Genomic DNA, 13,056 nt, shown 5'->3' with positions numbered 1-13,056 from the left:
GTTCAGTTGCTCAGTCCTGTACAACTCTGCGACCCCATAGACTGCATCACGCCGGGCTTCCCTATCCATCACCAACTCCCGGAGCTTGCTCAGACTCATGTCCATTGAGTTGGTGATGCCATCCATCTCATCCTCTGTCATCCCTTTCTCTCTCAGGAGTAGAAGTTTCTGTATCTTTTCTGTATCAGAATAGGAATTTGATGATTACTATGAGAGCTTAAACTAATAACCTGTTTTTAAAGGACTTTATTTATAGCTGCTTACTCGAGAGTTATTATTATGGATAATTATGAAGTGCAGATGTTGGCTTAAACAGGTCTAATATCTTCAAAATTATGTAGAGAATACTGAGAAGCATCAGGCTCCATTTATCGTCAACTCACTTAGGTTTTTGTGGGTCATATATATAGTTGAACATAGGGAAAAAATTGGTCAGTACACTCATTCTAGCAGAACTCATAAATCATGATTCTGCCAGTATAACTAGATTTTCTTGTCTGCAGGTTCCACTTAGAACTGAGTCATTCACAAAGAGCCCTTAGGACTAGGAGTAACTGGAGAGCCATTTCCAAAACTCAAAATAAACTCTAAAATGTACTAATTCCAATTTTTAAACCAGATAAAGGATATTTGATCAGGATTAGGTTAACCCTTGTGGGACCACCTTCGAAAGCACAGCTTATTTGGTTATTTGTTAAGGGATATTGATGGTCAATTTATATACAATTCTTAATTTGTGACAGTTTTACTCAATATTTTAGTCTTCCCTGGTGTCTCAGTGGTAAAGAATTTGCTTTCCAGTACAGGAGGCGAGGGTTCGATCCCTGGGTCACGAAGATTCTTTGGAGAAGAAAATGGCAACCCACTCTAATATTCTTGCCTGGAAAATCCCATGGACAGAGAAACCTGATGGGCTACAGTCTATATATGCATGCTAAGTTGCTTCAGTTATGTCTGACTCTGCAATCTTATGGACTGTAGCTCACGAGGCTTCTCTGTCCATGGGATTCTCCAGGCAGGACTACTGGAATGGGTTTCCATGCCCTTCTCCAAGGGATTTTGCCAAGTCAGGGATCAAACCTGGGTCCCTTACATCTCCTGCATTGGCAGGCAGGTTCTTTACCACTAGCGCCACCTGGTCCATGGGGTCGTAAAAGAGTCGAACACAACTTAGCAACTAAACAACAACAGCAATATTCAATATTTTAGTACTAATTCAAGCCTCTATTACGAATGCTTCTCTTTTATATTGTAAAATCCAGGTAGGCTTATTTACTGTTGTTCTTTGATGGTTCTTTTTTTTCTTTTTTTGCCATTTAAAATTTCCAAACCCTGGGTAGTTTTTTTTAAGTGTCTTAGGACTTTAGCTTCTTTATCTCTCCCTTTTTAAATTGTGGTAAAATAAGACTTCCCTGGTGGCTCAGACAGTAAGCGTCTGCCTACAATGAGAGAGACCCGGTTTGATCCCTGGATTGGAAAGAGCCTCTGGAGAAGGAAATGACAACCCACTCCACTACTCTTGCCTGGAAAATCCCATGGACGGAGGAGCATGGTAGGCTCCTACAGTCCATGGGGTCACAAAGAATTGGACACGACCAAGCAACATCACTCACTCACCATACATAACATAAATTTTGCTATTTTCACAATTTTTAAATGTACAAATCAGTGATATTAAGTCCATTCACATTGTTGCGCAACCATTACCACTGTCCATCCCTAGGGATTTTTCCTTTATCAGAAACTGAAACTCTGTGTTCATTAAACAGTAACTCCGCATTAACCTCTCCCCCCATCCCTGTTAACCACTGTTCTGATAGTATATATCGCACTTATTCACCCATTCATCCATCAGTGGGTATTTGCCTTGTTCCTGCCTTTGGGCTATTTTGAACGGCGCCACTATAAACACTTATGCACATCCGTCTCTTTTAAAACCCTGTTTGTGTGGATGTGTATATCTTCCTAATTTCAACTGTTTGAAAATTCTAGAATAAAACATGTTCCATGATTTTTTAGGGCTGTGTTGGGGTTATTACATTATTGTTTAAGAAATTTGATCCTAATTCATTCCTGTTTTGATTTAAGGCTTCAGGTAAAACCAGTAGTTCCAAACAGCAGTGGGCTAAAATCTTATGGTCTTGTAAGGAAACCTTCCGAATGCAGCTTGGGAGACTGCTCGTGCATATGTTGTCTCCAGCCCACCCTTCACAAGAGAGAAAGCAAATTTTTGAAATAGTTCGTGAACCAAATCATCAGGAAATACTGCGAGAATGTCTTAGCCCATCCCTGCAAGTAAGTACCCCAATACTTCATAAGTAATAACTATTATAAAACTGGACAAATCAAGAGCTGAATTTAAACTGTATTTTCATGCCAAATACCATGAATATAGTTTTCTAACCAAACAAATATTTTCTGAGATCTTTCTTCAGATGCCATTTACCAGAGTCAATTTGTTTAATCTGTTTAATCCCCCTTCCTTTTTCCAGTGTTTAAGAAGTTCTATACCTGAGTTCTTATAAGATCCTTCATAGTTAGTTACTAAATCTTGAAGTGTTTTCTTTAAGAACTGTTTGAAGACTTTTTAAAGCATTATATTATCCATGAAACATCTATACTGAATGGCTCAAATAGCAGTACATATAACATATTTCAAAAATGTTTACAGTAAGTTAAAATACTTGTTGATCATCTGGAATGGTAAAATCAAAATACTCAAGCTGTTTTGGAATCTATAAATTCTATCACTTAGCAAGCAGTAGATGGAGAATTTAAGTGGTGTAACTGTTCTGTTTAGCGGTTTCTTATGAAATTAAATATACTCTTAGCCTGTGATGCTAAAATTCCATTTTTAGATATTTACCTAAGAGAAATTAAAGCATATGTCCATAAGAAGACTAGTAGGAGAATATCCGTGACAGCCTTTTTTCTAATAGCCAAAAACTGGAAATAATCCAAGTATCTGTCAGTGGGAGAATGTATAACTAAACTGTGGTATATTTATACAATAGACTGTTACATAGCAATAAAAATGAACTGACTACTGATGCACCCATTAATATGGATGAAGCTCAGAATTGTGGTGTCATTGAAAGGGACAGCCAAACACCAAAGAGTAGGCATTTTATGATTCCATTCATATGAAGCCCAAGAACAGGCAAAATTAAGATATAGTCATGGAATTTAGGACAGTAATTGTCTCTGTGAGGAAGGGGACAGTGAGAAGGGGAACTGAATGGAAAAGGGCATAGGGAAATTTCTTGGACATGCTCAGTCATGTCCAACTCATTGCAACCCCATGGACCGTAGCCTGCCAGGCTCTTCTGTCCATGGGGTTTTCCAGGCAAGAATACTAGAGTAGGTTGCCGTTCCCTTCTCCAGGGCATCATCCCAACCCGGGGATCAAACCCATATCTCTCACATTGCAGGCAGATTCTTTACCATCTGAGCCATCTGTAAAATGTCAGCCTGGTTTCAAAATCAAAATTGTGAAATACAGCACAGTTGAAGAGTTTCTAGTTTTTATCTCTATAGCCTTCCCTCATTCTTTCCCTTTCCCTGTAGCTTACCATCCTTATTTGGTTTTTATTTGTATTGGGGGTATAAGCAAATTTGTGACACACACACACACACACGTGGGTGTGTGTATGTATTCTCTCTCTCACTTCTTTATATGAAAAAAGGTAATGAACCATACAGATCCTTCTCACTCTACTTTCTTCAGCTAACAATATATCCTGCAATGGTTCCACAGCAGTATAGAGAGCTCTTCTTGTGCCTTTTTTATAACTGCCTACAAGCTCGATTCCATCTGTAGTCTGCCTGATTTTTAAAGCTCCAAGCTTCTCTTCTATTGAATCTGGTTAATTCTCCAGCCAGTCTGTGGCTCCTCATCTATTCTCTCATAACATCTTCACATCCCTTGTGGTTCTTCTGATAAGCTGCTTTTTTCATGTTGTCCCCACAGCATGCAGCGCTCTCTTTCCTCCACTTTGTCTGTCTATATGCCTGTGTGTCCATTTAGCCATGCACCCACATCATATGGTACCACCTTCAAAACCTTCCTTCCTTCTTTTAGTAGGAACTCAGAACTCTTTCTTCTTGAAACTTCATTGAAAATTTTATTTTTACACATTTTGTTATTTTCTAAGAATTTGTGTTTAAATTCAATTCCTTAAATCAGTTTCCTGAGAGCAGGAAATAAGATTTCTATGTGTGCATGTCTCCAAAAACAACTTTTCTAGTCCCAGAAACTACAGTCAATAAATGATTGATCAGAAGATGTTAAAATGAGCTATTAGAAACAGCTTCAGTGTCTAGGAAAATCATGTTTCTTTGGACATTCAGAATGAAAAAATAAAACATTTCTGATAGTTTTTCAAGATGATTTTAAAATATCACCGAATACTAAACTGAAATATTTTTAGAGTTCTATCAAGATTATTACCTTTAAGATGCACATATGAAAATATTCTAGTCGTTTACCATTCCTCTTTATTTGCCAACTCTTCAGGCCTTTTACTTGCAGAGCATCTGTTCATTTTTCTCTTTTGGTCAGGTAACAGCTGTCTCCTGACTAATTTAAAATGTTACATTAAAATGTGCTTTGCTATTTTCATCATTGCATATGTTCATCTTATGCTTTTGGGAAACGACATGATGTGATTCAGCATGTGAATTTAAATATCACCTAAAATGTAATAGTTTCCAAATCCATTTGTTGACTATTCACAGTTTAAAATATCATAAAGCCAAATACAGTGATATTTGTATGAGTGCAAATTGTTAAAAAATAAAATTACGCATGTTTAACTTGTTGGCAAAGTTAATGTCTAAATAATATATAGTGTACACTTAACAATCAAGTGTAATATCTCTGGCATGAAAGAGCCACTTAACGGAAGAAAGCTTTGATCTGCACAATAAATAAAAAGCACTAAAACTGGCATGTGTGTGCATATCAGTCACTCAGTCATGTCCAAATCTTTGTGACCCCATGGACTGTAGATCGCCAGGCTGCTCTGTCCATTGAATTCCCCGGCCAAGAATACTAGAGTGGGTTGCCATTCTGTTCTCCAGGGGATCTTCCCAACCCAGGGATTGAACCCCAGTCTCCCACACTGCAGGCAGATCTTTACCGTCTGAGCTGCCAGGGAGGCCCATAAAAGTGGTATAAACAAAGCTTATCTAAAAATGAAATTTCACGTTTCCAAAGTCAAATGATTGTCTAAAGCAAAAATGGTAGCCATGTCTTTTGGAATCCCAGCATAGATAATAAAAGTATGTATGTGTGCTCAAAAAAAAAGAAAAAAGAGCCACTTAAGAAATCGTGAATCAAAGTTTGGTTTAGTTTTACACTAGGAAGGACCGTTTTCATTTCTTAAGTAACATTTTCATTTTGTCTATAGGGCCTGTTCATAAAAGACTAACCTAAACCAAACCCTTCTCCCAAATATTCACATACTGAATACTGACATCCTAACTGGTTTTAGAGTTTTTCACCTTTTGTTCTCCCCAGGGAATAGTGAATGCTTAACAATGGATCCAAAGATACTTTTTTGTTCTGGTATTTTCTCCAGTGTTTATTCTCCTAAGCAGAAATTAAAGAGACTCTTACCTTAAAGTTTAAAGGAAAGTTTCCCTTCCAGTTCAGCAATGGCACCCCACTCCAGTGCTCTTGCCTGGAAAATCCCATGGACGGAGGAGCCTGGTAGGCTGCAGTCCATGGGGTCACTGAGGGTTGGACACAACTGAGCGACTTCACTTTCACTTTTCACTTTCATGCATTGGAGAAGGAAATGGCAACCCACTCCAGTGTTCTTGCCTGGAGAATCCCAGGGACGGGGGAGCCTGGTGGGCTGCCGTCTATGGGGTCGCACAGAGTTGGACATGACTGAAGTGACTTAGCATATGAGAAGGACTAAGAATTATTTTCCTTCATCCCAAGCTTATTTTCTGTATTCCTTTAGCAAACCCTCTCTAAAATTCTTTCCCCAAAAGCTTGTGTGCTTGCTTTTTTCCTTCTTTCCTTTATTACTTCTATTCCTTTCTTCTTTTTTTTCCTCTTTTTTCCATTTTTTTACCTTTAACAATAAAAATGTTCAAACATACTAAGAAAAATAGAGACTAGTGAATACTTAATGAATACCATATGACCATCTCATAGGTCTAACTATTGTTAGTATTTTTATCATATTTATCATAATTTTTTTCCTGAGGTATTTTAAAGTAAATTATATAAATCATGACATTTTTTCAAAAGACTTTTTTATGTCACCATAACAACATTATTATACCTAACAAAATTAGCATATACTCTAATGTCATCATATACTCGGTGCATAATCATGTGAGAATTTCTTCAGTTGTCCCCAAAATGTCTTTTTAGCTGATTTATTTAAACCAGATTCAGCCAAATAAATGCAGCAATAAAATTTAATTTACTGTTAAAGAATTTAAATGTAAGAAATAAACATTCTTTATGACTTAAAAATTTTTTAATTAAAAAAATTGTTACTTTTTTTTTAAAGCATGGAGCCAAATTAGTTTTGTATTTGTCAGAGTTGATACATAATCACAAAGATGAATTGACTGAAGAAGAACTAGACACAGCAGAACTGCTTATGAATGCTTTAAAATTATGTGGTCATAAGTGCATCCCTCCCAGTGCATCAACAAAATCAGACCTTATTAGAGTGATCAAAGAGGTGAGTCAGTGAAACCATAAGAAACAGTTTTCTTAGGAGATCCCATTGACTGTAACTAAAGAATGATTGAGAGATTTTTTTATTATAGAGTACCACTGATGGTGAATTTCAAATGATAATTTTCTTATACTTTATATTGCTTTTTTAATATGAGAAAACAAATAATCTTATTTTAAGGAGCATTTTATTCTCTTTGGTCATCCATATTCATTACCACTAGCTTTCAGGGAAGAAAAAGGTTTTAATAATGACAAGCAAGTTGAATCATCAGCCTCAAGTTCTCAGTTCTTTAGTGAAAAAGCAAACTAAGGAAGCAAGCAGCTATGCAAACCCATTGGGTTTGGCAGCCCTAGTTAACTATTCCACCCTGATTTCCGTGACCCAAAGTGTGTGGAACCAAAGGGGAATTAGAACATTATTTAAGTAGGTGATTATTTTAATATTCTGGTCTCCAGGAGACAATTTTTTTTCCTTTGTTAACTTGGTTTTAAATTTAGTTTGCTGGGTTCTGTGCCAGTGTTAAATGATAAATAATAAGTTTTATATAGTATATTATTATCTAAATCTTTTAGGAACAAAGGAAATATGAAACTGAAGAAGGTGTGAATAAAGCCAACTGGCAGAAAACAGTTAATAATAATCAGCAAAGGTAGGATTTCACGTGTGCTAAAAGTTATGTCTTTTAGGAGCCCCATTATATTTTGCATATGCTTTTAGCTTTAATGTACCATGTTTTGATATACATTTAATGTTCCTATACATACGCTTAACTTACAGGCTTCTTGTCTGTTTAGTCTCTTTCAGCGTTTGGATTCAAAATCAAAGGATATATCTAAAATAGCTGCAGATATCACCCAGGCAGTGTCTCTTTCCCAAGGGATTGAGAGAAAAAAGGTGATCCAGCATATCAGAGGAATGTACAAAGTGGATCTGAGTGCCAGCAGACACTGGCAGGAGCTTATTCAACAACTGACGCATGACAGGTGGGCAATGTGGGAGGGCTTTCAGTGGTCTTGCATGAATGTTTTATATTGATGTTATTTTCACTCTAGAATAAAATTCATAATACTATCTCATTAGCTTAAATATTTCTGTTTAATAATTTGTAATTTATTTCCTCTTAAAGAATATACCCAAGAGAATTTTTTAATTCTTAGGAGGGAGAAAAAAATAATGAGAGAGACATTAGCTCTTCCAGAGAGTAATATGTTTACTGGCTTTCTTTTTAAAATATCTTTGCAAAAGAATAGGGAAATCACTGAAACAAGACAGTTGGGAAATACATCTTTTTCTAGTTAAGACTTCAGTAACACAGTTAAAAAGATGCATCACAAATAGTGAAAAGAGGGAAATTAAAATAGTATTCTCTGAATTTGGTTAACATAACTGATTAGTATTATGACTTTGAGGAGCTATATACTAAAGCAAATTCCAGGTGAATGAATGAATTAAACTTAAAAAGTTTACAAAGCAGGAGAAAATAGAGTATTTGTCAACTCTGATAGATAACTTCCTAAAATCAAACACAATTGAAGAAACTATAAAGAAGAAATTAATGGCTTTGAACTTTCATTTTTTTCCAGTGTATTTAACAAGCATAGCCACAACAAAACATCAAAATTTATTTTCAGCATGTATTTCAAAGTTAGTATTTTTATTATTTTAAAATCATAGAAGTTTGAAAATAAAAATTTAAATCCCAAAAGTTTGAGCAAAAGACATGAATATATTCTTCACATAAGACAAATAGAATTAATAAGCAGATGGGAAAAATTGAATATTGCTAGAGGCTAATTTAGTTTTTAAAAATTTTTAGATACTATATTTTACCTTTTATGTTAAAATAAAAAGTTTTTTTAGGAACTCATCTCCACAGTAGGAAGAATGTATCTTAGCTCTTGATCAGAGGTTTGGTGGCATTGTATACTTTGACATAATATATCAGGAACCCTATAAACAATTTATTCCTAGTTCCAGTTATTCTATTTTAGTGATTCTATCCTAAGGAAAATATTCAAAATATGCAAAATCAATAAAAACAAAGATTTTCATCTCTGCATTTTTTATGTTAGTGAATGAATTAGAAACAACTAAGTATATAACAGTAGTAATAAATACAGTATGATCTTTTCACTCAATATAATATTAGCCATTTAAAATAATAATAAAGAAGGCAGGATATAGGAATGTGTATATAAGAAAATATGTGTGTATATGAGTTATAACTGTAATTTTAAAAAATGAAAATCACTAACAGTATTTTGGTATGTTTGGGGTAGTAGAATTAAGGGTAATTTACTTCTTTTATCTATTTCTAAAAACTATTTCCTTTCATTTCAAATGTTAATTATTTTAAAACATTTTTAGAAATGTAATTGCTACAAAAATGAATAATTTTGTTTGTTACATTAGATAATAGACAAAATGGGAAATGAAAAAAATTTATTTGGAAATTGATTTTTTTTCTTTAGTTGACCATACTAAGTCTAATATATCACAAAGCATATATAGTAGTCATGCTGTATCTTTTTAAAAATGTAATAGGTATAAGAAGCTAGTAGCAGAGCTTGCCTTGAGGCAAGGAGACTGGACTCCAGAGCAGAGGGATACTTTTTTTTTTGTTATTCTTCTGTACTGTGTGTATGCAGTGTGTTTGTGCTCGGTTGCTCAGTTGTGTCCAACTCTTTGCAACCCCATGGACTGCAGCCTTCCAGGCTCCTCTGTCCATGGGATTCTCCAGGCAAGAATACTGGAGTGGGTTGCCATTTCCTCCTCCAGGGGATCTTCCTGACCCAGGGATCGAACTTGCGTTGTCTGAGTCTCCTGCATTGGCAGGCAGATTCTTTACCACTGAGCCACCTGGAAAGCCATGTGTATGCATATCCCTGTCTAGTTATATAAATAGTTGGATTTTTCAATTGAGTGGATCAGTTTTGACTTATGTATTAAATATTTACATAGTTTTTTTAAGTTATAAGTACTTCAAATTGCCACTTGAACCTTTCTTTCTACTTGTAGAGCAGTCTGGTATGACCCCATCTACTATCCAACTTCATGGCAGTTGGATCCAACAGAAGGGCCAAATCGAGAGAGGAGACGTTTACAGAGATGTTACTTAACTATTCCAAATAAGTATCTGCTTAGGGATCGACAGAAATCAGAAGGTAATAGTGCCTTCTTGACTCAACATATAAATAGCAGATAACTGTGGTCATTACACAAAGATGATGTAATCTCTTTTCCTCAACAGATGTGGTCAAGCCACCACTCTCTTACCTATTTGAAGACAAAACTCATTCTTCTTTCTCTTCTACTGTAAAAGACAAAGCTGCAAGTGAGTCTATAAGGTAAATTTGAATCCATAAGACATCTTCTCTTGTTGAATGTGTTAAATACTTTAATAGTCTATTGCAGTGCTTATATGATGCTTATTTTAGATAATGCAATGGTTTAAGAAAAGACCTGAACATGGCTCAAGAGAGGACAAAGTTGAATGCCCTAAATCCAAAGAGAACAGAGTTTTGATAGGGAGTTTTCATTGGACTTCAGTCTTAGTCTGTTATGTGAGGAAGATAAGTCACACCTAACATGTCATAGCATTGTTGAGGATTGTGGGTCAGTATGGTAACTATTGATAGGACTGTCACTGTGGTTGTAGTGGAGGTTGTTATCAGGCCCATTTTATAGATAAAAAACTTGAGAGTCAAGATTAAGTGACTGGACTAAAGAATAGAAGAACTTTTCTGACTCTGAATCCCCCTTTGCTCCTAGAACGCTCCGTTTCTTTCCTGTGTTTGTTCAGAGGCATGAACCAATGTTTGCTTATGTACTGCAAAATATAAAATATTGAAGTTTGTTTTAAATAACTGAGTCTTGTATTCTGTGTAGGGTGTAGGGATCATTCACCTTTTCTAAAAGTTGCCGTTATTTTCTCTGCCATTATAATGTCAGAAATGAGAAAATATTTTCATGTGGACTCTAACAAGACATTATATGCTTTTGAAACTCTTGTCTGCTCTGCTGAAATCTTCTACTAGATAAAATAAAGCTTTTATTCTCTGAAATTGTTCAAAACATTTAATCATAGTAATTTTAAATATGTTTTGACAGAGTCAATCGAAGGTGTATCAGCGTTGCACCATCTAGAGAGACAGCTGGTGAATTGTTATTAGGTAAGTTACATTTTGAAGATTTTTATACATATTCACTGCGCCTATTTTATTCTTAGATAATTTAAAACATTGTTTTGACAGACTGCCATTAAATGAGATAAACTGTCTCTAATATTGTATAGGTTATTTTGCCTTAACATTGTCTATAATGCATATGACTCATGAATGTGAAGAAATGAACAGTTTTATTTTTTGAAAAGCATATAAACAGCATTTTAATTTTTATAAAGTTAATTTTCTTCATGAGTATATATTTTTAAATTTGTTTTTTTTATTATATATCAGTTTTTAATTCTAAAGTAAAGAATCATTAGTATGTTATATGCCTACTGTTTTAATGGGTATCCCTATACACATGAAATATATCCACCTCGAGATTATTCTTAATTTATATTCCTCATTGTACTTCTGAGAGAAAGGCCAAGACTATCCGTGGATAGTTACATTTAGTGAGAAATTTTTTCCTCAAGACATGAAGGAATAGCATTAAACCACGTAGTCTCTGTTTCCTTAAAGAACTGATTTGTATGCTGTGGGCCAGTTGTTCTCAAATCAGGGGCATCCAGATCACATGGGAACGTCTAAGAAAAATGAATTCTCAGGCCCCTGCCCAGAGCCACTGAATCTGAAACTCTGTGGATGGGGTCCAGACATGATATTTTTATACACCCTGCAGTGATTCTGACACACCCTCAAATTAGAGAGTCACTGCAGTAGGCTACAGCTCTATAGCCTCAAAGCCCTAAATTGCAGAGTTTCAAGCTTGCCAGGGCTGAGCCCCACAGTCACTAGGATGGAGATGGTGCCCTTCTCTGAGCTGTCCATGCCAGGGCTCAGGGTGACCAGCATCCAGTGCAGAGCTCCAGGAAGTTCCCACCGTTTGGATACGTGATGTAGGGATGTGCATTACTAACAGCCTCTCAAGCAGGAAAATTGGGGGGACTGTCTGAGCCCTGATGGAGCCATCAGAGGTCAGATAGTAAAAAATCTGCCTGTAGCACAGAAGACGCGGGTTCGGTCCCTGAATTAGGAAGATCCTCTGGAGGAGGGAATGGCTACCCACTCCAGTATTCTTGCCTGGAGAATTCCATGGACAGAGAAACTTGGCATGCTACAGCCCATGGGGTTGCAAAGAGTCGAACATGACTAAGCGACTAACACGTTACTTTTCTGCCCTATTGAGTGTTTAAGTCAGCAAAATAATTAAGGATTCCTCTTTTGCTAGAAAATTTAGTTTATAACTTGAATTCAGTTAATGTGTACAAAATAAAGTAATATGCCAGTAACCTAAGAAAAATACTGGTAATAATAAACAGCCAGCACCTTTTAGCACTAAGCACCACTGTTAATAAACATTTTACATATATTCTATATAATTCCCATAGTAACCCTATGAAATAGAGTCTTCTCCCTACCCCATTATTTTTATAAGGAAACTAAAGCACAGTGGGGTTAGGCAGCTTGCCCAGGATCTCATGGATGCTATTCAAAAATGAAAGTGAAAGTGAAGTTGCTCAGTCATGTCCAATTCTGTGACCCCGTGGACTGTAGCCCACCAGGCTCCTCCGTCCATGGGATTCTCCAGGCAAGAATACTGGAGTGGGTTGCCATTTCCTTCTCCAGGGGATCTTCCTGACCCAGGGATCAAACCCAGGTCTCTCACATTGCAGGCAGACACTTTAACCTCTGAGCCATACTTACTGAGTATTAAGAACTCCTTCTGGGTTCTGTGATTCAAATTCGGTCCAGTTGACTCCAGAGGTGCTTTTAACTATATAAGATAATAGTGCACAGACATTTATAAACTCACAACCAATTATTTTCTGCAGGTAAATGTGGAATGTATTTTGTGGAAGATAACGCTTCTGATACAGTTGAGTGTTCTGTGAGTAGCGGTTTAAATTTGCGTTTATATGAATCTAGACAAATTCCCACATGTATAAGTTTAATACAGCCAGAAAGCAGGTAGAACTGTTAAGAGTTCATTTCTTGTCACACTCAGTATAAATTTGTCTGAATTCCAGTTTTTAAGATAATTTTAAAAAGAAGACCATGCCATCCGCTCTGACTCATGTTCTGAGTTTCATAGCAGCAAGTATTATGGGTCAGATTCTGAAGCATTCGTATTATTTCAGTTTATGTCCGTTCTTTCTCACCACTATCCTCTGTAGCAT

At 36.0% G+C, this 13,056-nt stretch overlaps 1 protein-coding gene across 4 annotated transcripts in view; it reads left to right on the top strand.

The window, feature by feature from the left end:
- Positions 1 to 13,056, top strand: part of LYST (lysosomal trafficking regulator) — a 176,246-nt gene that overhangs the window by 112,276 nt on the left and 50,914 nt on the right. For 3 of the 4 annotated variants that reach the window (XM_027530926.1, XM_027530923.1, XM_027530924.1), the window contains 8 exons: positions 2,089 to 2,295; positions 6,534 to 6,710; positions 7,283 to 7,359; positions 7,505 to 7,693; positions 9,729 to 9,874; positions 9,961 to 10,057; positions 10,821 to 10,882; positions 12,712 to 12,767. In XM_027530926.1, coding sequence (XP_027386727.1) covers positions 2,089 to 2,295; positions 6,534 to 6,710; positions 7,283 to 7,359; positions 7,505 to 7,693; positions 9,729 to 9,874; positions 9,961 to 10,057; positions 10,821 to 10,882; positions 12,712 to 12,767 — 1,011 coding nt within the window. The remainder of the gene's footprint in view (positions 1 to 2,088; positions 2,296 to 6,533; positions 6,711 to 7,282; positions 7,360 to 7,504; positions 7,694 to 9,728; positions 9,875 to 9,960; positions 10,058 to 10,820; positions 10,883 to 12,711; positions 12,768 to 13,056) is intronic. The other variant, XM_027530925.1, reaches the window with a different exon arrangement.

This window comes from Bos indicus x Bos taurus, chromosome 28 (genome assembly GCF_003369695.1).
Source record: "Bos indicus x Bos taurus breed Angus x Brahman F1 hybrid chromosome 28, Bos_hybrid_MaternalHap_v2.0, whole genome shotgun sequence".
NCBI lineage: Eukaryota > Metazoa > Chordata > Mammalia > Artiodactyla > Bovidae > Bos > Bos indicus x Bos taurus.
The sequence above is the reverse complement of the archived record's forward strand: the minus strand, read 5'-3'. Positions and strand labels throughout refer to the sequence as shown.